This window comes from Grampus griseus, assembly GCF_964374135.1.
Source record: "Grampus griseus genome assembly, chromosome: 15".
NCBI lineage: Eukaryota > Metazoa > Chordata > Mammalia > Artiodactyla > Delphinidae > Grampus > Grampus griseus.
This window is the reverse complement of record NC_139009.1, coordinates 69,496,064-69,523,716: the sequence shown is the minus strand read 5'-3', so window position 1 is coordinate 69,523,716 and position 27,653 is coordinate 69,496,064. Positions and strand designations below refer to the sequence as shown.

General features: G+C 40.1%; 1 protein-coding gene across 4 annotated transcripts in view; it reads right to left on the bottom strand.

The window, feature by feature from the left end:
- Positions 1 to 27,653, bottom strand: part of CTNNA2 (catenin alpha 2) — a gene marked incomplete at both ends in the record, with an annotated part of 1,036,807 nt that overhangs the window by 239,937 nt on the left and 769,217 nt on the right. For all 4 annotated transcript variants that reach the window (XM_082672515.1, XM_082672516.1, XM_082672517.1 and 1 more), the window contains one exon: positions 17,532 to 17,612. In XM_082672515.1, coding sequence (XP_082528641.1) covers positions 17,532 to 17,612 — 81 coding nt within the window. The remainder of the gene's footprint in view (positions 1 to 17,531; positions 17,613 to 27,653) is intronic.

Below are 27,653 nucleotides of genomic sequence, written 5' to 3'. Positions count from 1 at the left end.
AGTCTGTAAAGAAAAAAAAAAAAAAAGGAGGACTCATGGGTCAAGATATGTCTACTGCAAAAACATCTTCATGGGTCATACTTGCTTTTATGTAACTATCTTATTAAAACTTTTTGGTCAAAGTGCTTTTTTCTTTTTTTTTTGCGGTATGCTGGCCTCTCACTGCTGTGGCCTCTCCCGTTGCAGAGCACAGGCTCCGGACGCGCAGGCTCAGAGGCCATGGCTCACGGGCCCAGCTGCTCCACGGCATGGGGCATCTTCCCGGACTGGGGCACGAACCCGTGTCCCCTGCATTGGCAGGCGGACTCTCAACCACTGCGCCACCAGGGAAGCCCTGTTGAAGTGTTTTAAAACAGTAAATTGTCAGATTCTCAACAAAGGCTCAAGTCAACAGAAGTGAGAGTCCTCCCAGAAATGATTGGGATTCACTTCCCCTGCTTTCAGATGGTAATTATGGTATGTATGAAAATCTATAAGCCAGGTGGTGACAGAGGTTAGAATGGATTTGCATTATTATAGAGATATCTTTGAAAGGTGCAGATGAAGGTTAGTACTGTGACAATCTAGCATTCTAGTTTTTTTCTCATTCTTAAGAGTTTTAGGATCAAATCATATTCATCCTAAATATATCTATCTATTACATAGTCCATGAGCAAAGGCACATCCAAAATTGAGAGCCAGAGTCCTAAGCAGCCAGGACCAGGGACACCTTGAACTTGGTATCATCCAGCAAGTGCAGGGACTCATAAATACTGCCTTCATTAGCTCATGAGCCCTGTGATTTGTGTCTCTGATGAATAGGGGCACAATTTTTTGACCCCTCCGGTAAACAGGCAATGTAATTCCTCTGTAAATTGACTATTAGAATGGTTTAAATGCCCTTGCCTACAAGCTGAAAGGCATAGTTAACACTTTTTACATAAGCTAGAAGACCAAAATTTAGCTATCAATCAACCAGGGCAGAAAGGAATGACTTGACAAAATCATTCGTTAAGTCTGACAGGAGTCAAGAACACAAGGCTTTCTTCCAACTATTTAAATGTATGTGTGGCAAGGGAATATTAATTGCCTAAGACAAGACACTTAAAGGTATTAGCTCAGCACTACCAGTCTATTTTACCCAATTAGTGCTATTCATCAATGTAAACAACTACATTTTCTTCAGCAAACCAAAAGAAATACAGTTGATGGATCACAACTATTCTAACAATTCACCTTCTTATTTCATAAGAGGGCAGAGTGATTAAAGGATAGAGTTTAACTCACAAACTCAAGAAGAAGAATAAACTGTCTCAAAAATGACCAAAATGATCTGCCAATGGGGTGGGACATGAGGAAGGTATGATGTGTATTGAGCCACTTTCAAATAGATACTGCAAAAGTGTTTTGCACAAAGTTTAAAAATCTGCAACCATTTGATGAATATGAAACAGTTATCTGAAAAAGACAGTTCAAGAAAAAAATGTCTCTCCCCAGACAACAAGAATCAGAGAAGCTTAAACTTGGATGAGATTTTGAAGGCTGTATGCCCAATTTTAATCTAACCAATGAAAGGACATCTCTGCAAATCTTTTTAATGGGTAGACATTCATTCTTTCTCTAATTTCAGTGTTATTGAGATAAAATTGAGATTAAAATAAAATTGTAAGATATTTAAAGAGTACATCGTGGTGATTTGATATACATATACATTGTGAAAGGATTCCTCCCATCTAGTTAATTAACATATCCATCACCTCGCATACCTTTTTTTTGGTCAGAAATTTAAGTTCTACTCTCTTAGAAAATTTCAATTTTACAGTACAGTGTTATTAACTATAGTCACTTTATTATTTACATGAGACTCTCAGACCTTATTCATCTCACAGGTTAAAGTTTGTACCTGTTTACCAACCTCTCCCCATTCTCCCATCCTCCAGCCCCTTGCAGCCACTTTTCTATTTTCCACATTTACGAGTTTGACTTTTTTCTTTAAGATTCCACATATAAGTGATACCATGCAGTATTTGTCTTTCTTAGTTTGGCTTATGTCACTTAGCATAATGCCCTCAAGGCTCATCTATATTGTCACAAATGGCAGAATTTCCTACTTTCTCATGGCTGAGTAATATTCCATTTTGTGTGTGTGTGTGTGTGTGTGTGAGTTTTATATATATCTCACATCTTCTTTATCCATTCTTCTGTTGATGGACACTTAGACTGCTTCCATATCTTGACTATTGTCAATAATGTTGCATGGACATGGGAGTTCAGATATTTCTTTGATATTCTGTTCTCATTTCTTTTGGATATATATTCAGAAGTAGAGGAGCAGATCATATGGTAGTTCTATTTTTACCTTTCTGAGGAATCTCCATACTGTTTTCCACAGTGGTTGCACCAGCTTATACTCCCACCACCTCACCAACACTTGTTATCTCTGGCCATCATAACAGGTATGAGATGATATCTCATTGTGGCTTCGATTTGCATTCCCCTGATGATTAGCTATGTTGAGCATGTACCTGTTGGCCATTTGTATGTCTCTTTGGAGAAATGACTACTTGGGTTCTCTGTCCATTTTTAATGGGATTGTTTCTTTTCCTGCTGTTGAGTTGTATGAGTTCTTTGGATATTTTGGATATTAACCCCTTAACACATATATGATTTGCAAATATTTTCTCCTATTCCATAAGTTTCCTTTTCATTTTGTTGATGGTTTCCTTTGCTGTACAGAAGGTTTTAGTTTGATGTAGTCCATTTGTTTCTGATTGTTTGCTTGTTTGTTTTTGCTTCTGTTGCCTTTGCTTTTGGTGTCAAATCCAAAAACTCACTGCAAAGACCACTTCCAAGGAGCTTATCCCCTATGTTTTCTTCTAGGAATTTTATGGTTTCAGGTCTTATGTTCAAGTCTTTAATCAATTTTGAGTTGATTTTTGTATATGGTGTAAGACAGGGGTCCCATTTTATTCTTCTGTATGTGGATATCCAGTTTTCCTAACTATTTATTGAAGAAACTACCCTTTCCTCATCATACATTCTTGATTCTAGTTGTTCATTCTTGTAAAGGTAAATAAAGGCCCCTTAATAATCTGTCTTCAGTTGTGCATTTCAACATCTTTTTCTGATCTCACAGGGGGAAAAAAAGGATCCATAAAGAAAAATCTGCACAAATGCCACATTAGTATTAAAGAGATTTAAATGTTAGACCAAAGAAAACAAATAAGAGTAAATGCACAAAAATAAAATGGGGTAGGTAGTAATGCAATTAGCTCAAAGGAGGCAGGGACCTTATTATAAGAGTAGTAAGAAATTCACAGAGAGGAAAAAAATATGCTTTATCTCTTTCTTTATTCCACTGCCTGTACTCAGTAATTGGTGTTCACTCATTCATTCCTTCTACTAGCATTTGAAGAGTCCCGGGTGTACCAAGCACTATGTTTGACCAGGGACACAAAGAAAAATAAGACAATTCATCTACTCTCACTCATTGCTAAAAATTCCTCTGTTACCTCAATTCCCAATTACTAATAAAGCTACAGTGATCAACTTAACCACATATACTTGACTGGCCTCATAAACGCTGCTTAGAGTCAAGCATGAGTTCCTCCTATTCAGTGTATTGGAGGCTGGCCTAGGGAACACCCTAAAAGAGTCCAAATTTGTTAATTTCCTTCACATCGTATTACTAAAGACTTTTTCTCACTTAGAAAGGTTCTCCCAGGATTCCTCCACCTCTCCATCAGAACAGACATACTTTCAAATATGCAGTTTGTTAGCCTGGAAGGTTTGGTATTTCAAAAGGGTGGAATTTTAGGTAGCATAGGTGAAGGTGGAAAAGATATTTCTAGTATAACACCTTGTTCAGAGCCCTTAACCCACACTGAAAAGCAGACCGATTATTCTGTGTATTTGGAAGTTCTACTCAGTTTCCGGCTGCTTATTGCCCTTAATATTAATCCTGTGCATGCTCACTTTTATAGCTTGCAGAGAAATTTCCTAGACATTATTTCATTTGACCTTATTTACAATGTCATGGTGGTGACAGATGTGGTTTGCAGGGCGAGCATCATTTTCTTTGCTATATCCTGATAGACGAGGAAAGGAAGGGTCCACTAGTTACACATAGAAAATACCAGTCAGGTCTTCTGGTTCCAAGAACAGTGCTATTTTACTTAAGGTCTATGTGTTTATGAATCTGGCTGTTCAAATTCACAAACCCCAATTGGACAAAGATGATCTTTTTTTCCATCCTTCACTCCTACACCTAGTCAACCATTTACCCCCAGCACTATATCCCCTCAGGCATTGCTTACCACAAAGGAGGATCTAAGTTTAGATAGCTGGATATTTCATGCTGAGTATTTATTATCTGCCATTGATTAACTGGTATTGAATGGGCATAAGCTGCTTGAATCCAATGTGAGAGAGTCAAGAGTTGTATCAGATAAGTTAACTCTAGCAAGGACTCTTAGGAATTTTATGAAATATTGCTCAAAGAAAGATTTGATGCCCCCCACACCACCGGCATTGGCAATTGAGAGAGATAATCACTGAATAGATGGTTTTATAGAAGGTTAACAATAGAAGCCTATAAAAAGTATATTAAGAGCAAGATACAGAGGAGAACAACTCTCTAAAACCCTATTTCTTTCTAGTGGGGTCAGTTTTATACACCTGCCACAGTGTGGCAGAATTTGTACCAGATAGAATCATCTGGCCCCATATTTCCATATTTCTGGCCATTCCACATTACAACACTAGTCCTGTGGGTCTCAGAAGAATCCTCAATGTAAATACAAGAGGCTCTGGGAGGATCCCACCCAAAACTTACCAGTTCCCACTCCAGGTATCAGATGAGTGACACTTCAGTTCACTTGAGCAGGATGGGAATCTTGGGAGGATAAGATGCTGTTGCGTAAGGGAGGATGGATGATGGGCACTTACCGTTGGTACATATGTCACTTGTAAATGAACCTCTAAAACTTCTGACCATTTGTGGTCATCAAAGAGCCCATCACATTTTCTAAAAGAGAAAGCCTTTCACCCATGCTCCCCTGCTCTAATCCAGTTATAGATAACCGTGTACCTCTGAGCTAACTTCTCTATCCTGAGCTCTGCCACCGTACGCTATACTTCTTCACTTCCTGTCTTTAACTATTGCACAGCGTTTCCAACAGCTGCTGAATTTTTCCCTAGAGGAGCTTCATTTCAGACAGAGCCCTAATGATTACTCCACATTTCTAAGTTTGCGGAAATCCTATAACATGACTGATGCTATCACTGTTTAAGGGAAAGGTAGGAGACAGTCAGACTTCAGGTCTTTCAGTTTTTCAGGAGATCTGGACTCTTACACCATATCTGTTTCATCTGAAGCAGACTCTTACTTCTAGAGCATGGGTTGCCCTACTTTCCCTATAAAAGGCCAGACAATATATAATTTAGTCTTTGCAGCCAGTTGGTCTCTACCACAACTACTCAACTCTGCCATTATAGAACAAAAACTGACAATACAACTTCTTTACCTAAACAGGCAGAAGGCCAGATTTGGGCCACAGGTTTGCAGGCACCTGTTTTATGTGGTTTCATCCATGGATTTTAAGTCTTGCAACCTTATCACTCTGTCCATGTCACTCTGTTGCTTTACTAGTACTGCAGATCCCTGGCTATTTCAAGCTGCATTCACCCACTCTTTACTTAGAACTGAGCATCTGCAGTATCCAGCAGTTACCTGCTTAAGAAGAGAAATAAGGAGGCTAGAAATGGCCTCAAGAGTCCCCAAGGGGCCAGTCTGACTGCTTTACTTGACTTTTATTCTCTTTGCCTCACTCTCTGCTAGAAAACATAGGTGATTTCAATGGTGTCTAAGCAATTACGTTTCTAGCAGACACTTTGAGGCAAAGAACAGAGGAATGGTTAGCTGTAAAAGCAGGAGTTGTTGACTTTTCCTAAAAATTCTGTGAACTAGGAGCATATCTGGTTGGGTTGCCCAGCCTGCTCATTACCTCAGTAGGTGTTCTGACCTGGACTGGACTCCAAATCCTGATATTGCCTCCTAATTTGGCAAACATATTGAGAGTACTTCCACAGACTGGACAAATACACAGAGAATGCACCCAAAGAGCAACAGACAAGCTGGTTGCTATGGTAATTTACAGACACAATGAAAGTCACAAGTGATCTACTTTCACTTGGTTATTACGGCATCTATGGCTACAACCTCAGGGTCACATTGATCTAAGCCTTCAGATTTCAAAGGAGGGGCTGAGGGAAATCTGCTCAGTCGGCATGGTTCACTAGTGCTGCCTTCTTCCTGATCCTGTGACTCTGAGCCCTCCCTCGCCCATGTTAGCCTGCATGGACCTCCCAGCTCGCCTTGACCAAAGGTGCTCTTCAACTTCTCTGTCACCCCCTTCATGCAGCTGCAATTCCGACTGCAGCTACTTAAAGGCAGCTTGATCTTCACTGAAATTGAAGGAATCAAATAAAGGTATAGACGTACTGCCCTTAAGAGTTAACAGGATTGATGTACTCATGAAAAACCAAGAAATTGTGGAATGAGAGAGGAGGTACTGAGACTGGTTATTCACCCAAACTTCTGACAAGCACTTATGGTTGGATCAGATGGAAAATCTCCTCTTATCACCAGAGCCCTCAAGACAAATCGTTCCTCTCTAACCCTAGAACACTGGGGCACAATCCATTCATCTCCTTCTTACTGAATATACCAGGCAGGTCAGCTAGTCTCTCGATTTGCATTTAATCAGCTATCCCGCACCCCAGCTAAAATGAAAGTCCTTTACTTTTCTCCCCTGTGATTAATTAGGAAAATAATTTTCAAAATCTCATTCATGGTGCAGTGTCTTGCACAGGGCTGGCCACAGGTATGGATGATTTAAGGAAGAAAAAAAATGATGATATTAAAGAGGAAAGCTATTATTTTGATTATTATTGGGGATCTCAAGACATTATTAATTGATATTTACCTTATAACCTTCCCATTAATGGAATTTTAATAAAAACTATAAATTAAGATCAAAGTGTATCAACTTTAACAACTACAGTCATTAAAAGGACAGGCTTCAGAATCCTCCCACTTGGGTTCACTAACTTACCAGCTTTATATCAGTAATAAATGTAACTTCACTGTCACAGCTTCAAAATGCAACTCTGTAAAAATAAAATCTTTTGATAATAATAGATTGTAGAATCAGATTGTAGATAACGTGTCAAGGAGAGAATAGACACTTGTTAAGCAAATGTCCAACAGTTTCAGTGGGTTTCAGCTTTGCTTTTTTGACCTTCATACATAACCAGATACAAATAGAAACAATGGATCAGATGATTAAGAGAGTTGGCTATTTCAGCTTTCAATGACAAGACAGCAGCAGCTGCTCGGTTCCTAAGCCTAACCACTCTTAGCATTCAGAGTTATGGAAAGGCAAGCCAAGTGGTTGTGAAGCCATGAATTCATATGCAATAATAATCACTATTTGTAGGTCTTTGAAACTCTAAATAGAGTTCTTTACTGAAGCTTTTATCTGGGCCTTAAACTTAGACAAAGTAGGAAAAAAAATCAGTTTTGCAGCACAAAACCAACATCAATGGTTGATAATTACAAAATCACTGATCTTAACTCAATTTCCTTGCTACTAAAATTGCCCAGTAATGGTACCAGATGCTGGGTAAAGGGATAAGCTCCCATATCTAAAGCAGAGGCTGTTTCAGGTGGTATTAAGGATGCTGAAGAAAGACCTTTTGCCCTGAGAAAAGACCTTAGAGGTCCCTTCTACTTCAAAGAGTTTATGAGTCCATGACCACTGAATCCATCTCTCTTTTTTCAAAGCTGGTTGAGAAATAAGCTCAGAAGATATTATTCCTTTCTTTTCCTACCTCTCCTTTTTCCCCACTCCTATCCCCCCTCTGATTTTAGGGGTAACTGCAAATCTTTATACACATATAATCATTATTCAGCTTTTAAAATCAGCATTTAAACAGACTGTATCCATCGTATATTAATGCATATATGTGGAATCTGAAAAAATTGGTATAGACGACCTTATTTACAAAGCAGAAATAGAGACATAGACGTAGAGAACAAACATATGGATACCAAGGGGGAAAGGGGGGTGCGGGATGAATTGGGAGACTGGGATTGACATATATACACAATTGATACCGTGTATAAAATAGGTAAGTAATGAGAAGCTACTGTATATCACAGAGAACTCTACTCAAAGATCTGTGGTGACATAAATGAGAAAGAAGTCCAAACACAAGGGGATATATGTATACATATAGCTGATTCACTTTGCCGTACAGTATAAACTAATACAATATTGTAAAGCAACTATACTCCAATAAAAAAAAAAATGAGAGACTGTATCCTTCTTTCTGAAGTTAAAGATGGGTGTGATTTTTCTCCCTCTCGTTGGAGGACATTCTTTGCTGAAATGATTAAATTTCTTACCTTTTTTTTTCTGTATCTGAAGGAAATTTTCCATGCTCCAGCCTGACAAAAATACCTGTTCTGGGTACAGTTTCCTGAAATGTGGCACCATATGTGCATCAGTAAACATTATGTGTAGAGTAAATTAAGCCAAGCCTTATAATGAGGCAGTAAGGAAATTACTGTAGACCTGAAAGAGTAAATCAGCAGTATTAAAATGCTCTCCATTTTCTCTGAAGCACTTCAGAGTGCCATAAAAAAGCTCTTACCACTGTGATAAACAGAAAGAAATGCATTTGTAGCAAGACAACCTAAAAGACACCACAATTCAAACAGGTCTTCAAATCTGGAGTCCAAGGTGTCATCTCATCACAAAATTTAAAAGTCAGCCCTTTTGCCACTAATGTAGGAGAAAAAAGAAAACTGCGTGACATTGAGACTTTGGGGGCAAACTCTCTCATATAGCAGGTGCAGTAAAGACATTAAGAAATAGAAGCTCTGGAGCAGAGCCAAGACTAAGCAGAGTCACCATCATAAACAAAATAGCAATGCTGTAAATAAAAACAGGATCAGTATTGCTGGTTTTTTCTTTTGCTTCAGGCTTCAGTATAGCTCAGCACTGCCTTGCTACTGATCCTGTCTTTATTTACAATGTTGATAAGATGCTCATCATGAATTTTTTTGCATTAATTTCAATTTTCTAAAATACTGCAGAAAATATTATTTATCTTGATTACTCAGTTTTTTGGCTCCCTCTAAAATTATATGCCGTAGGCTACTGCCTCATTCCCCTTCACCTCCACTTGGCCCTGCTCCAGAAAGCACAGATCTTGCCAAACCCTTCAACACAGCACAGTGAACAGTTAAACCATCCATTTCTAATCTTGGCCCATGGAGAGAAGAGGCTCAAGCTTGGATTCTCCCTCCCTCAAAACAAGTATTGTATCTGTGAAGTGGTGAGGTCTAGAAGATGCCAAATGGATTGGAGAGAACTTGGAGGACTTCCGGAATCCTCAAGTAAATCCTCCAAAGGACTGTAATGAGATCTAAAAGTTCCCACCATCAGAAACAAAGGCAGTGGAATTCAAACCTGCCAGAACATCACAATTACCTAGAAAGCTTATCATGATACAGAGTTTAAGTTACCACCATCTGTACCTGAAATCAGAAATCTCTCAAGATGGAGCCATATACAGGTTTCTCCCGCTATCTGAAAGTACAGCATTCCTATGAAACCTTTTGTAAGCCGAAATGCTGTAAACCGAAGAAGCAACTACCTTATGATGCATCTTGCCAATGGATTCACAAAATAAATCAAGATAAAACACAGATGCTTATAAACACAGTTCAAAGCTATGGCAGCTGAATGCCGAGTGTAGTTCCCGGAGAAGGGGCTTGGTGGCGCCACTCTTGCTACTCGCGGTGCCCACGGCCTGTACAAGAGCTGGCTGCAAAATACTGGACAGAGTTTTGCGTTTCACCTTTTTTTTTTTTTTTTCTTTTGTAAAAGCAAAAATCCTCCAGATTTCTTTCAGTTAGCAAAAACAAGAACTAATGTAGGTATTTCATAAAAGCAAAATGGCATAAAATGGACTTTCAGAAAGCGTGGGATACCTGTATCTGCATTTTGACAGGTTCTTGAGCTGACTTTTCTAAAGCCAGCCCAGCAGCAGGAGACATCTGGGTTAAAGCATAGAAGCTCTCTCTTAACATGGAAAAAGTTGTTATTATCACTGTAAAAATGGACTTTTTAAGCTAACAAATCTTGTTCTTAAAACAACAGAAGCAAAGACATGAGAGCTTAGAACAGAGGGAAGTTGGTGATTGGGATATTTTGGGGTAGGATAGCTGCATACAGAGGATTCTTCATCCTTTCCACACCTGTGTGGTAGCAGCTTACTTTATTTGGGGCACTAAGATATGCCTTGAGGAAACAAAGAATATCAGGACACAGGCACAAGCAAAAGCACATAAACAACTTAAATAGACTGCAAAGAGTGTCACAATAAAGCTATTTTAAAATGCTTTAGGAGCCTACTGAATAAACCCTGTTTTTTTTTTTTTTTTTTTTAAGCATCTTTATTGGGGTATAATTGCTTTACAATGGTGTGTTAGTTTCTGCTTTACAACAAAGTGAATCAGCCATACATATACACATGTTCCCATATCTCCTCCCTCTTACGTCTCCCTCTCTCCCACCCTCCCCATCCCACCCCTCCAGGAGGTCACAAAGCACGGAGCTGATCTCCCTATGCTATGCGGCTGCTTCCCACTAGCTATCTACCTTACGTTTGGTAGTGTATATATGTCCATGCCTCTCTCTTGCTCTGTCACTGCTTACCCTCCCCCCTCCCCATATCCTCAAGTCCGTTCTCCAGTAGGTCTGTGTCTTTATTCCTGTCTTACCCCTAGGTGCTTCATGACATTTTTTTTCTTAAATTCCATATATATGTGTTAGCATATGGTATTTGTCTCTCTCTTTCTGACTTACTTCACTCTGTATGACAGACTCTAGGTCTATCCACCTCATTACAAATAGCTCAATTTCATTTCTTTTTATGGCTGAGTAATATTCCATTGTATATATGTGCCACATCTTCTTTATCCATTCATCTGATGATGGGCATTTAGATTGTTTCCATCTCCGGGCTATTGTAAATAGAGCTGCAATGAACATTTTGGTAGATGACTCTTTTTGAATTTTGGTTTTCTCAGGGTATATGCCGAGTAGTGGGATTGCCTGTTTATAAAAATTGGATAAAGTTGTGATGATAAGGTGACATTTAAGCTAAGCCTTGTAGGAAAAATTGTGAATTTTCCTAAAATGAAAAAAAAAAGGAGGGAGGGAGGGCATTTGGAAAAATTGTTAATTTTCCTGGAAGAAAAAAATTAAAAGGAGTGGAAGGGGTCATTCCAGGTAGAAGTAATATCAAGTGCAAAGTCATGAAGATGTGCTAATACTGGTCTAAGAGACTGCTGGAGCTATAGTGCGCTGAAGGCAGGGAGCCTGGGATCAAGGCACTGGTTATGAGGCTGTGACCATCCTTTTTGTGAAAAGCAATTAAGCAGTGCCAATGGCAGTGGAGAGGAAGGAATGCACTCGAAACACAGATAGGAGGTGGAATCAGCTGAACTAAATGACTGCACTTTAGATGGATGTTCTGAAATGTTTGGGTAAGCTGAAAGGACATTCAAAAAAAAAAAAATCCTTGCTGTTTGAATCATCACCTTTGAAAATCTTCCAAATTTTCCTGCTTAGGAGTTTCATCCTGGAAAATATGATAGAATTTTTTTCTAATCCTATATTGGATCTTCCAGTGTCAGAATCAAGATTCTACGTGGCATTCTCATTGCCTAGGACAGGAGGTGTCAGAGACAGGACCAAAAGCAGACATTCTCTTGAATGTCTCAGACATTCTCTTGAGACTCAGACATTGCTATGTATCCTTCCCCATCCCACTTTTCCTTGACTTCTGGGGCTGACGGTTTCCTGTTCATACGTGTGTTACAGAGCCCTCTGCTCAGTACGGCGTGTTATTTGATTAATCAATATTGATCAAGCTACTGGACTCCTTCTGTGACCTAGACTCACTAGTGAGAGAGAGGTCAAGCTTGGCATCCTCCACAAGCTTGTGTTCATGTGTGAACCATCGACCACATGCTGGCTCACAGGAATCAATTAAACTACTCCATGATTTGAATAGTGTCTTTGTAAGGAAAGAGCTTGGAAAGGAAAGAGTGATATTTTAAGAACTATTGGCAATGATAAAATCATGTCCCTTGAATTTGGCCTAATGAGTGTTTTCCAGGAGATAAATAAGTATGTGGTGGCCTGACATTCAGGACTGCTGTAACAGGAATTTCCTAAGGTAGAGGTAGCTTGAATATACAACCGTGATCAGGGGGCTTGTCCAAAGATTGCCTTTCAGAGTGCTCTTGAGCTCTCTTCTACCTCTGCTCTTCTTCTTCTGACCTTTTTGATTCTGATTTTGGTGTTTCTGATGACATTTGTGTTCAGCTGTCCCAGAGTTGCTTATGGTCTGTATTTTAAACCCCAATTGCTGTATGATCATTTTCTGGTCTCTACATTTCTACAGCATCACGGCAATCTGACCTAGGGGTAATCTGACCAGGAATTGTTAGCTCTGACATAGGTTTTCAATGTGAAGAACACAAACCTTAACATTTGGAGGAAATCAATATTTTATTTCATAATTTTTAAATTGTAGCCATATAGATAGCTTCATATCCTTATGAGGAAACCAGCTTCAAGTCTGGAAATAAATGATTTAAAAATGTTTTCTTACAATGAATCTAAAAATAATTGGCCCCATCAGCAGATGTGAGAAAAAGAATTGAATGCTTTAAAATTCCCTTTTTTCTGTAAATGTTTTGGAAAGTCTATAATTCATGCTTTGAGAAGCCAGCTACCTAAACATAATAGCACTTGTTAAAAAAAGGTTCCAGTAGACCATAACAGCTGGAGGCCTGAGAGATGATATCCTACCATAAACAAGAACCCTATTTTTGACATGCACCACAGACGTTTTTTCTGTCTGAAGTACATACATGTCAACCATCCCCAACCCCATGGTGGTAAGGTGCTGTTGAAAACCACAAAGCACCTCTGTATATTACATGAACCCTCCTTCTTCCCCAACTGCCTCTCCCAAAGGAGATTAGTATATGGGTGAGCCAACTGTATCCATTGGGTCTATGGATTGGCAGGGTGGGGAATGATTATGAGCCAAGACCCCACAGCCGGACTGCCTGGACTGGGACCTCCGTGAATCCATACTTTGCACGGCCGTGGGTGCATTACTTGGCTTCATGTCCCCATCTGTAAAATGGACATGGTAACAATACTTTCTATCTCACAGAGCTGGCATGAGGATTAAATGGGGTCCATTTGTAGAGAGAACTTAGAACAGTGCCTGGCACCTTGTAAGGACTCAATATATGTCAGCTATGTTTTAGTTTACATTTTGTGGACAGTGATTTGACAAGGTCTCGCTGATGACTACCCACCTTTAGCCACAGTTCTTATATACGGAATTGGGTCACAAAGGGGACAGCTGAGGAATCTTCAGCTGTAATTATTTCTTACTAATCTTGGAAGCTTTTTCTGTAGTCCTATCTGGAGGCAGGATCTTGGTACATCAACCTTATATGTGCCACCCAGTGGCATGTTTTGCTTGTTTGTTTGTAATCCTTTGTTATATAATCCATTCTATTAAGTATGCATCCCAATGTAAAAGCATTCTATACATGGTTTTGTTGTCTTTTGAAAATGTTTTGACTGTGATAGCAAAATTGACACTTTTGTCAAGTTGACACACTGAATCTCATTGCTGGAATTATTATGATGGCTATTAAGGGTGAAGGAATAAGAATTAGTCCATTGATTGGTCTGGGGAATGAGAGAGAGTTGCTAAGTTTAGCAACACACTAACATGTTATGATTACTATTTATTAGCTTCTCATAGGAAAACATCTGGGTCCTGATTTGCTTATCAACTTGGGGGAAAAAAAAGACTAATACTGGACTTCCCTGGTGGCGCAGTGGTTGAGAGTCCGCCTGCCGATGCAGGGGACATGGGTTCGTGCCCCGGTCCGGGAAGATCCCACGTGCCACGGAGCGCCTGGGCCCGTGGGCCATGGCCGCTGAGCCTGTGTGTCCGGAGCCTGTGCTCCGCAATGGGAGAGGAAAAAAGACTAATACAAGGACCAAAATAATAATCAGGATAAACCAGCGTCACTGTAAGCTTAAGGAAAATCGAGACCATGCCTAGAATAGTTCACAGGTGGTACATAGAAGGAGGACATCAAGGAACAGCTGGCAGACACCAACTGGGCCCTCTCTAAGGGATGGATAGACTGCGTGGGCTACTAGGTGCTCAGGCAGAGACTCGGCCAAAAGCTTTTTTTCTTATAATGGGCTGATTCCAGAATCACAGCAGTGACAGTAGCTCAGACATGGGGCATACTGTGCCCACAGCTCTAAAATTAAAACATAATGCTTAAAGCTGGCAGTGATGTTCCCCTAAATCCATTTTTAATTCCAAACAAAATACTCTTAAAAGGATTCTGTTCTACCACTGCCCACTCTCATGGGTTTAATTGGCAAGATGGATCCATGCCAATCAGTTGAAATAACGCCCTTGGGTTCCTGCAAACTTTTTCACAATTTATGACTCCCCAGTTCCTTGGGACATACTGCCTGAAAAAAATGGACTTCTACTTGGTTTAAAATTCTACTTAAACAGAAATCCTTTTTATTCAATTACTTGATTTGTTTTCACGTGTTTACAAATGTAACTCCACTTTCATTAGGCAAGTTCAAAATAATAATCATAATTGACTTTATTTTTTAATTTGGTGACTACAGCTTTGCAAGACTCCAGGGTCACCTTCTGAAGAACACTGCCCAACCTTAGGGCTATGAGGAAGAGGGAGGAGGTGGAAAGAGTGGGAACTTATGAAAGTCACTAGAAATATTTTTCTTTGATTTCGGCTTTTTTCCCTATGTGACTTAATTTCTCTAAATATTGTATAAAGAAGTATAGGTGTACGGGGAAGTGGAGCCAGATAGCTGAGGGTTTTCATTTTGAATGTTTTCTAACAAAGGCCTGTCTGTAATTGAAGGAACAGAAAGTGTTTCAGTTTTCATTTATTTGAACCACTAGCATTCACTGGGCCACCACATAACTGCTATCAGAAACTCAGATAAAACTTTTTTAATCCAATTAACTAGCTACCTAACTCTAAACTGAAGATTCACCTGAGCCAAGCTAATCAGACTCCTTGCATGTTCCATCTGCAGAAATGCTAGGTAGCTTCTGTTTAGCTCAGAGAAGCTTTTGTACCAGTACAGGTGTACATGGGGAAACAGAAGAAATGGGAAAAAACAGATTAAAATATTCCAACATATAGATAGGGATGGAACTGACAGACGAGGACCATCTTAGTTCTAGAAAGGCATACTGGGGAAGAGAAGGATGTTTGAACCAAATTCAGGGATGTGGTGTGAAATTATGCCATAACTGTTGGATCTGAATATCATAAAACAACTTTCTTTTACCCTTATTCCTCTCAATCTTTGGGAAAGGTGAGCAGAAAAAAAAAATCTTATACATGGAATGATTTGAGGGGATGACATATTCCTTCTACTGCCACCCTAAAAGAAACTCCCCAAGGATCTTGTCACCAAAGCTTTAAAATTCCACAATGAATCCACCTTCAAATTTCACCACTGTCCGCAGCTAAAAGAGTCGACACTTTATTGATAATTGTAACACCAAGGTGAAAACTACTTTATCCATTCCTTCCTAATGAGAGAAAAAAATTCCGATGATAGGTCCACGAGTGCAGAGAACTTAAGGGTATTGGCTCCAGAATGTAAAAGAATGGTCTCTACTAAGACCTAGAGGGGGAGGGAAGACTCGTTTCATGGATTTTGCCTCGTTGACAATCTAGCCAAAGGCAAACCTTAGAGGAGATGCCTGTTGCCCTCCCACTGCTTTTAAAACCAGCAGTTATCTGGCATTAGGACCTCTGGCAGAGAAAATAAATGGACTCATTCAAAGATAGCTTACAGATCCAGTTTGTCTTCTTACTTTTACAAATAGGAGAAGGAGACCAAGAGATGAAGGATCCACAGTCGTACAGACAGTTTAGTGGCAGAGCTAGAAGTAAAACCCTGAGCTCCAGACACCTGAGTCACTGTTTTCCACCAACCCCAATCCCAATTCCTACTAGCAGTATCATTTCATATCATATGGGGGCTTTGTATGGAAAGATGGTCTAAGAGGGCAAGGAGAAGCAGACCTGGCCGTACAGCTCTTTGGGTATTACCTAATAATGCCTAAGAATGCAATGTTTTATTCTCCCTTTTTCAAGGTAAAATAAAAAGAAAATGCTTTCCCCAAAAGGGCTTGTTAGCTGGGCAAACTAGAGTCTTCATATCCCAGAACTAATTGTGGTATCTTCTAGAGGACATTAGCTCAAGTGTGTCTATACCTTCTGGTGACATCCTGAAGAGAGCTCAGAAGCTCCCCAGCAGTGATGTTTTCCTCTCATTCAAACATTTTTTAAGATGCTCCTTGGCTATTCTTGCCCAGGCACCTTGCTAATCTTGTCTGTACTTGACAAACTGCAGGACTGAGTGCTAGACGATGCATCCCTGCCAGTCCAGCTTTTCCAGATGGAGAAAGTAAAGCAGGTGTTACCCCAGAGCTGTGGTTGGTTCCAGATGACCAACACAATCAACACTTAATGAGATGGATATATGCAAAAGCTACCAGCAGGAGACAGGATGCCTCTCAGGCAGAAATCATGAAGGAATTCTTTGGGAACTTAATGGATGGTATTGTCTCTTCTAGAGAAGAGACAGAAAACAGTGAAGCTCACCACGGCAACATATAAAATAAGACTTACTGTCTTAGAGACAACATGTACTAGTGTTCATGTAGCACTTTCAAGATGAAAAGGGGCCCTGACTAGAGATTTCTCACCCCTCCCCCAACATGGACCCTTCAGACAAATGATGCCATTAGCCATTTACATCATCCAACTGCCTTTCCTTGCTTTGGTTCCCTGCTTCCCAAACAACCATCTGATAAGCAAATTTTCCCCTAGATTTATATCCTTGAGGAAATACACTGGGTAGCCCATCAGATTAAGAGTTGTGTTTCTCATTAACCATTGGCATTCTTGTTTATTCACTGATTGTCTTGGGAGTTTAAGACCCAGAAGAAATCAGAGGCTGGTTCTTTACACACCTGGGTCTGAAAAACTGAAAACCAGATGAAGAAGGCAAAGAATGCATCACCTCTCCACCTGGGAAGATTGCATCTGGCCAGTGAGAGGGCTCTCCCCCACCTTCCCTCACCTCAGGGATTATTTTCATCACCACACCCTTTGCACCTGTCACTTCTCTCTGTTCAGCAGACTCTAAGTTGTTGATGAAAAGTTTCTGTGTATATGTAGATGTTATAAAGAATAGCGAGCTGAACATCAGCTCTAACACAGCACCCTGAAAAAGGACATTCTCAGTAAACCACCACTAAGTACCATGAACTTAAAATAAAAACAAAAACAGTACCTGTCTCCTTAGATCCCTTGTTTTCTTGGTCATCTTATCAATTGCAATGTTTAGAGGATCTCCTTTTTCTTTTCTTCCAGTCTATTAAGAAAAGAGAAATAATTTCCGATTTAGAAAAATTCAATGTTAGTGACATTAAAGGTTAAAAAAATTCAGAAACACACTTGAGTTGTAGAGTTCAAGCCATTTTTTAAAAATGATTCTCTTCGGGCTTCCCTGGTGGCGCAGTGGTTGAGAGTCCGCCTGCCGATGCAGGGGACACAGGTTCATGCCCCAGTCCTGGAAGATCCCACGTGCCGTGGAGAGGCTGGGTCCGTGAGCCATGGCCGCTGAGCCTGCACATCCGGAGCCTGTGCTCCGCCACAATGGGAGAGGCCGCGACAGTGAGAGGCCCGCATACCACAAAAAAAAAAAAAAAAAAAAGTTCTCTTCAATACACAGCTAATACAACTTGGTCTCTAAAGTTGATTTTCTCTGTAGTAAAAATTGATGAAATAAATACATTCTCAAGATGGTTACATGTATGTCCATATTCAACTCCATGCAGATCTATGTTTTCTTCCCTTCTCCAGACATTCAGCAATTAAGTAAACACAAGCATGTTTTGTTATTGCCTTCAAACACAAATGTTTTGTGTTTTTCTATTATGTAAGCACACTTCTGAATAGAATATGATTGAGATAAAAACTAAATTAGAAAAGAAAGTTAAGGTAAACGATCAGAATTCAGAATTTTATACCAATATATCACAAGCTTTTTTGTAACTTCTGTATCAAAATCAAAAGAGATGTTTTACTAGAAAACATAGTGTTTTAATCTTTGTTCTGCCATGCAGTGGAATGCTAAACATGATAATAAGGAAGCCACAGCTTGAGGTCACGAGGAAAATTTCCCTTATGACTGTAACAAGCAGAGGCAAAGGCAAAAGATAATAATAGTAATAATCTTGATAAATTATTCAGTGGAAGTTTGGAAGTTTGACTAGTTTCTGTTTTCCCTTTTGTTTTTCTATTTTTTTCATTGCAGTAGTAACACAATTAAAACCAAACCAAACAGAACCTCCATTATCTTTTTAAAACCACAACAGCAACAAGATTCCCATGGATAAAAAGCTCTACATAACTTTATGGATGGCATTATCTTCCTCTGAGGAGAAAATTGTTCTCAATATCTTTGTCAAATCTATTAAATTATCTAAATGTTAGTCAAACACCCTACAGATCTATTTATTTATGGTCCTAGTGGCAGGCCAATTCTTGCTCCATACTCAGACTCTGTAAAACCAAGTAGGTCTCTGCAGTAATTTGTGTATATGATGAAATGAGATCCCAGGTCATAAATTGTGCCTCATGGGATAATGTGTTTCGAGGATCCATGGAAATTAACATCGGACAGATTCCTAAATGTTCTCTTCCAATGGCAAAATCCTGGATGCATAAGGCTGATTGATACACACACAACTGATTTACATATACCTAGATTTAAAGCAGTCACTCTTTTCTACAACTTGCTTAATTAATCAATTTTTCTTGAATGAATGGTCGATGTGTAATCCTATAGGATTTTTCATGAAAAAGCCAAAGCCAGGTCATATGTACATATTTTTAATCATTTAAAACCTACAAATCCCCATCACCATTTTTCCACTCCCTAAACTCAAATGCTGACCCGCTCAGATGTACACTCTGAAGTTTTGTAAGTAGAAAGAGCTTAAAATAAAGTGACCAATATTTACAACTTTGAAACATCAGCATACAATTAGCTAAAAGGAAACAAAAGTATATGGAGAAGAACGATGTGCTGCTTAATCTTCCGAGGACTGCTGTCACATAGCGAGTGGGACTTCAGCTCCCTGGCTCTCCATAGTCAGGTGTGACACCAGCTTAGCAGCCAGAGCTGTTTCTTTTCTCTTTGGTTTCCTCCTTGCAAATAGGATGTCTGCCTTCAGAATATGGGCACTTTTACGGGGGTCTAGACCACAATCATTCTGGAACCATAGATTTCTCAAGCCCTTTCCATATAGGAGAGTAATTAAAAACTTACCTTGAAAAATGAACAATTGTGAGTTTGTTTTAAAATGTGACTATGAGAGAAGCAGACTGGGTCACTGAACTTTCCATTGTAAAAAAAGTCAAGACAGTGTGAATACACAAAATAATTACTGAATAAATACTGTGTCAGACAGGGCTCATTGCATCCTGCCAGTGACATATCATTATCTCCATTTACAAAGGAGACCATGAGGATGACAGAAGACCTGGGCCCAGGGTGAGAGGAGTGAGGCACTTGCCTCAGGTATAAAATGTAAGGGGTCATCAAAGAACTCAGGAATCAAGGTAAACAATAGTTTAATGCAATAGTTTGAAAACTCAAAATTAATGCCAAAAAATCCATGCTGAACAAGTATCAAAACTTTAAATAAAGCCAAGCTCTGACAGGGCCAGGATTAGGTGAGGCCAGTAAGGTGCGTCACGCAAGTACAGGTCAGATAACATTTTTAAATTTTAAACTTTAAAAAATTAGGGGAGGGGGCTTCCCTGGTGGTGCAGTGGTTGGGGGTCTGCCTGCTGGTGCGGGGGATACAGGTTCGTGTCCCAGTCCGGGAGGATCCCACGTGCCGTGGAGCGGCTGGGCCCATGGCCCATGGCTGCTGGGCCTGCGCGTCCGGAGCCTGTGCTCCGCACGGGAGAGGCCACAGCGGTGAGAGGCCTGCGTACCGCAAAATAAATAAATAAATAAATAAATAAATAGGGGATATATTTATACTAAAAATAATATCATTGTTTACCTAAATTTCAAATTTAACTGGGTGTCCTATAATTTTATGTGCTAAATCCAGCAACCCTACCACCAGGGGTAATGGGGATGCTCAAAATTGTAAGTAGGGTGGTTACAGACACACATTCTGTGAATAGCTGGGCAACATGGGATTCTGTATCCCATCTGGCATCAATAACCAGCAACTGTATAGCACATGTCCCAGAGATGTGAGGCATCATGTTGGTCACCGGGGGGTGGTGGTAGGGGGGTGCAGGGGATGCACAAAAAGCGAGAGTCACATTCTCACACTCGAGGAGCTCCTAATCCAGTGGGTGACCCCAATGTGAGAGCAACAAGACTAACAACTCCACAGAGAGACTAACTCCCTACAGGGCTAAATAAGATGCTCCAAAGAGGAAGGAGATGCTGCATTTGGGAAGTCAGTAATCTCACAGAGGGATGGGAAGATTTAGGTAGACCTTAAGTCCTGGGCAAAATTCGAATAGGAAAGAGGGAGGGCCAAAGTAGCATCAAGAGAAGAAAGAGCAAGGCAGGTACTGGGAGGACAGTGAGTGGAATGGGGCAGCCTTTTCTCCACGATGTGAAGGGATTGGTTTGACTAGCTGTAGAGACATGTTATTTTTATTGGAGCTTCTTTATAGTATGATTACAGCCAACTATAGTTTGATCTGCAAGCTCAGAGCATCTCCGGTGACATTAGCATTCCAGGTCCCTGTGTTGTTGGGATTCTCTTTGTATAATATTTGTGATCTGGTGTCTTGAGCTTTCAAATCTTTGGCTGAAAGCAATTCAAATAACTGCAGTTGACTTGGGTGCCATCTTTGTTTTCATGGTTTAGAGGGGTAAGGCTGGGACTAGAGCTTAGGAAACTGGGGTCACCAGCTGAAATCATCCATTCACTGGCCCTTTGTTAGCACTATTTTTTTTTAAATAAGGTAGGGGCACAGCAACAAGGCTAGTAACCCCTCCATGCTCAGATTTACGTAGTAAATGGGGACTAGCAGCCCATGACTCCATATTTTCCTGTGCTCTGGTATGACCCCAGGTAGAAATACTTTTAAATTAACAACCTAAATTGGACAGGAAGCTAATCATTGAGAGAGACCAAACAAAGACAGACTCCTGCCTCCTAGTGTCAGCCGTTTGTTATTGGGTTATGTGATCTTGGCCTAACGATTTGCTCATTTTTTACGTCTGAGTTTTCTCATAAGCACAGTGGATAGCATAATGTATGCCCTATCTTCCTCACCAGGTTAGCAGGACAATCAATCAAGGTGTCAATGTGCGGGAAACAATAAAAGGCATTAACAGTATTCAGGGTAATTAGGAAAGTATTTCTACTGTGGAAAAAAATGAAAGTACTGCTTTGAAAACTACACAGAAACTATTTTTAGATCACCTGGACTTCGACTTTCTCCACTCAGGCAGATAATATATGAAAACCTTGCCAAAGACTAGAATTCCTAAAGAAGAGTTATTTCTGTTTAAGGAAGGAATATTCTGGGTGGTTCATTTTAAACGACTAGTCTGGGATATTCTAAGAGGTGAAATAAGGGTCAGAATGAATGTCTCCAGATGAATGTCTTTTACACAGTAGGTTGTTGGATGTATTTGTTAAATAACTAAAGATTTGATCATCTTGAGCAAATTCTAGTTCCCAGGGAATCAACCAGAAGCCTAACCTAAACTCTCCCTCCCTGACCCTCCAGGCTCTAAAACTAAAAGTTGTTTAACAAACTGAAGTGAAGAGAGATCTCCGTCTTCATTTTCACACCATCACCTAGTAAACAAAAGTGTGTGGTCTTTAGCCAGTCATCCCTTTATTCCCTGCCTTTGCTGAACAGAAGGAAATGAAAAGCAGTTATAAGCACTCTCTGCCAATAACTACCTAAGTGATCTGGCAACTTCTCTACACTCCAGACTTATCATCTGTCCAATGGAGGGGCCGGAGATGAGTGACAGACCCCAGGAAGTGGGGGAGCCCGAACATGTCACCACGCTTCCCTTGTAGGGAGGCTATCACGGCACTGCAGAATGGGCTAGAATTGGCTGTCAGTCGGGGTATTCTTATCTCTAAACTGTGGATAAATGCTTGCTTTGGGGATTATTGTGAACATAAAAGAGATAGGATCTGGAGCATGTAGCACAGTACCTGACCCCGCAGAGGTAACTAAATCAATTTCTTCTCCTTCCTCACGCCCTCATTCCTCTCAAAGATGAAAAGAGCAAAACCCAGAAAGATAAAATCACTGATCACATGGCTCACTAGTGTCTGAGCAGGATCTCCGGACTTCCAGCCCAGGGCCATTTCCATTCCATGTCTAAACCGTCTCGCATCTCTAAAATCCTAGGATTCTGTGATTTTATAGAGTTTCATGTTTCTTTTCAAAGGCTATCCAAAAAAATCTCAGTTTGAGGCGTATCTGCCCTATCACATGTTGTCTGCAGACCCTGTGTGCCTTTCTCAGACTGCTCCCTACTTGACTTCTTTATCTTTACCTACAGAGAACGAGTCTGCAATAGAGATAGCCATTTAATAAATATCATTATTAAAAAAAAAAAAAGAAGACAGGTGCAAGCAATCTCTCACACTGCTTCAGGCAGCTTTCCTAGTTGCCATCTGTTGTGCTAGGGAGGTGCGTGTTTATTAAACTTTATTTGTTTTAGTCGCTGGGCTCTATTTTACAAAACACATTTGGGGTAGATACGCAGCTTGAATTGATGAGAGGGAAGGGAATGAATTTCCTGATTTGGCTTTTTATAGGGGGTCCTTTATTCTCCCAGCCTCTGGCTCTAAATTCAAGTCCAGTTTGCCAAAGTATTAGATGCGGTCAAGAAGACTTTCATATTTTCAGTTTAATCCTACACAAAAATGATTGAGGCCATTAATTGAAATTTTGATTTTTCACAATCATTCTCCAGGAAAAAGACAATATCTTAGTTCATTTTTTAAATAAAACTATCCTTTGTCCTTTTGCAAAATAAAAGCCCTTCTACTTATTAGAAGAGTGTCTTCATTTTTCTTCTTTCTCTCTCTCCCTTTTATTAAATATCCATCATCCCTTCTGAAACACTGAAGAAATATGCAGTATATTTAAATTGTATGCTGAAGAGTTCACAACTCCCTAATTTATAAAACAAAAAAGTAAGGAATAGTAGTTTTTAAATTTCTGAAATTGACTGTGTATTTGTTTAAAGGCTGTTCCCCATCCCAGACCCTCATTCCACATTAAACACACAATTCAGTACAAGGAGTCACTCATGGAGGCCCTGAGGATATAAATCTACTATCTCAGTGCTTCCATCAGATCTGTGGTTTCATGTTAGTTTCCGGGAACAATATTAATATGTGGGAAATGGCTGTAAGAAAGCAAATGTCTATCACTTTTTCCTTTCCCTCAACAGTACCTGCAAACTTGATTGAATGTATGAGAAATCTTCAAATACTGTATAGCGATGACTCTACTATGCTGAATGCATGGGAAGCTAATCAAATGCCCAGTCTTCAAACTGTTGTCATTTGAAAGAGATGGAAGTCAAAATCATCAGAACAGCAGAAAGCAATAATGTGCCATGCACTCCATCTCCCACACATTTTCCTGTCATTTAAACCTATGATTTAGACAACAGGAGGGAGGAGAAAAAATTATCCATCGATCTAGCAGTCACCCTATCATATTTGGAGGGTTGACCATCTACCCTCAAACCCTGCATGTAGAAATCATATTCTTATTACAAATAGCACCAAAAATTTGAATGTTTCATAACACCTTTATATTCGGTGTTAATCACAGTCTGAGAATGTGAACCTTTCTAAATATTTCCTTTTCACTAGCTATGGACATTTCTCTTAGAAAATAAATGGGCAATATCTCTTTAGAATGGACAAAAGTTTAGCATCAGCCGCAAATCAAACCCACGATCAGGATACTTTGACCACGTAAAAACTCAGCTTTCCTGGACTCTGAGATATGGGTGGGAGGATAAAAGTAGAAAGGGAAAAACTGATGAAAATGTGTCAAGGCAAACATGTGCCTGACATTTCTCTGCCAGGCCTCATCAATGCTCAAGGAAAGAATCATCAATATAGAAGGTTAAAACAGCAGGATGGCATTATTTGTGAAACTCCCAGACCATACCTACTAGCATAGCAATGTTAGTACACACATCAGGCGGTGCACAGACAAGGCCTGACTCAGTGAGTTCAGGGCACATCACTATTTGTTTTCATTCTCCCAGCAACCTCATGTTTTTTTTGGTAAACCCTCTAATTTTTCCTTCTGACTCTCAACCAAGGAGTTCTGGCCCAGGGATAAACTCAGGATAACATCCGAACCAGTGAGATTCAGCTATAAGGTGGTAGGAAAAATTATTAAGAAGGAGGCATATTTTTCTGCACTGGGATTGATAAACTGGCAGCAGATACACCTTGAGCTAGTTAGGGAGTCTTTCAAAATAGATGCCATAAAAAGAAAGCATAGCTGGGAGGTGGGGGGAGGGGAGGGAAGGAGAGAGAGAGAGAGATGAGAGATTAATTTGGGTCTGAAAAGAGATGAGATGCTAGGGAAAGGAAACAGAAGGAAAGGGGAAGGAAGGGAAGAGAAGGGGAAGGGAAGTCAGCTTTTGGAGTCAAAACAAACTGGTTCATAGTTTCCATTATATACTAAACTTGTAAAAATAAAGCTCCATGAGGGTACAGTCAGGGCTTTACCTATCATTATATCTGGCAGCCTGGAGCTTTGCCTGGCACATAATAGACACTTAACAAATTGTATTATATCAGTGAATGAAACACATGGGTTCCTGAATCCAGCTGTACCTAAATCCATTAGTATCTATCAATGGATTTCCTAGTGTCACAAGTTAACCAATTCCCCCACGTTTGTTGATGTTGGATTTCTGTCACTTACAACCAAAGAGGTCTGACTAAATCAGAGACCTTAAACTATGAGACCAAACTAATTTGAAGGTAGCATGGAAGACAGGGAAACCCCAGCAAGTACCCCATGTACACAGCTCAGAGAACCAAGGGAGCTCAGGCCTTGGTTTCACCTACAGAGTTTTTCCCTGCACTAATCACTGCCCAAGCTCTAAATCCTAATATAATATTTCTCCCCTAAATCTGATCATTCACTAAACTTGAGAATTTGTCCATCAACAAGTCTCTAGGATTCCTGCTGTTCCTCAAATTCCTCCACTCATGACACCCAGCTACCCCAGTGTACATCTTCAACACCACACCAGCCTCCCTCATCATCCTCATTATGGCCTGTTGAGACCAAGCTTTCACTTCCTTGGCACAATATTCCTCTCAGTTCCCATTTAGTTCTTACTGCATCCCTCCTTCCTAGTAAACTTTTGAGCCTATATTTTAAGACTTCTTAATTTGACCTCCTTTTTGTAGTTGCCCACACCTCTAGTCAATTTGTTCCTTCTCAACAACTCACACACTTTCTGCCTCACGTTGGTGCCTTGTTGAAAGATGTCATTCTCCCTTCAACCATTTGTCTAGGCAGGATGTACCCATTCTTCAAGCAACAGCTTAAAATCCTCCTCCAGGGAGTGTTTCTAGACTGACCTGGCCCCTGAAGACCTTCCTCTCCTCTGACCATATCCTTCTATTAGGTACTGTGCCAAATAATGTGGATGTTAACAACAGACCATCCTGCATTGTTTTTCAAGTTTTCACGTTCCTGCAGAGTAGAACCCAAGCTTTTTGTGGATAGTGAATTTTATTTTCTCCTGGAGGACTCAGCATAAAACTCCTAAGAAGTGCTCCGGAAGGACTTCTATCCACTTGTTTGTGGAGAGAAGGATGGACGGTCCAAGTAGACCCCTGGGGATAGGAGGTAGGTATGAAAGGGATGAATTATTTGGAAAATGTGGGGTCCTAAAAATAAATTTCACCCACTTCACAATTTGCTGATCAAAGCCATAGGAAGTGGTTGGCACCTGTGTAATGTTACAATTCTTGCTCCTTGATTTAGTTTATCCACACAGGTGTAGCCCTCAGTGATTATCTGTCAGGCAACACTGCCTAGAAGACAGTTTTCATCAGAGCTCCCCTTCCCCCAGCTGTCAAGCTTGGGTGACTGCTGAGAGCCATGGTTAATTAACCACACATGCCTTTGAAGCCAGTGAGAGACCATGGACTGAGCAAACTGCTAAAAAATGCCATTTTATCTTTACAGTTGAGATGAAAGTAGCCAAGACGAAGTGCAAATTTCCATGGATCTTATACACACACACAAACATGTATATACCCACACTGATTAAACGATTTAAATTTCAATGAAATTTAAACTTCCACTTCATTTTTAAGTGCATATTCCCCAAACCACTCAGTTACAGTTAAAGCTATCAATAGCTAAAGGATCCCAGGAGTCTGGCATTTTCCACCATCTCAAAAAGAGGCCAATAACTGGGTCCATATTGCTGAGAGTTCACAGAAATCAGAAAACAGACAGAGGATTACCTTGGTTTATGGAACGTCTATCTGGGTGGAGAAACCAAGCTTTGGCCTTCCTGGGCTTCATCTGCCCATGGATCAGGAGACAGTTCATATTGTAATTCCTTCATCATACCTTCCTGCTCTCCCAGCTTACAGCAGCCCATCCTCCCCCGAGTGCCTACAGCCACCTATGTCATTTATTTAATTGCCAGTTTCCATGCAGGCAACTACTGTGTATTGTGCAAATCTCTTGCATTGTTAATTGAATTTCAGATGTCACACTCTAAAGCTAAAATACAAATATATAAGATGGATCATTACAATCCTTTATTGTTCGGAAACTTGTCATGCCTATATGTCCCTTCTTCCCAATTAGAAGTACAGGCATTTAAGGACAGTGTATTTGTCAGCTTGGGCTGACACAACAAAATACCGCAGACTGGGTGGCTTAAACAAGATAAATTTATTTTCTCACTATTCAGGAGGAAATATTATGGAAAGCCAAGATCAAGGTCTGGCAGGTTTTGTCTCTGATGAGAGATCTCTTCCTCGCTAACAGACATAACCAAGCTCTCTAGTGTCCCTCTTAAAAGGGCACTAATCCTATCATGAGGGCCCCACTCTAATAAATTATCTAAACCTAATTATCTCCAAGAGGCCCCATCTCCAAATATGATCACATTAGGGGTAGGGCTTCACTATATGAATTTTGGAGGGGCACAATTCAGTGCATAGCAGACAAGAAGATGTCAGCCAATCACACTTCCTTGAAACTGAAGTTTCTTGCACAGTCCTTACACAGACTAGATACCAAGCAAATTAGAAATATGTATCAATAGGTACATATGAATATGTATTGAATAATAATAAATGCAATAATTAGTATTCTG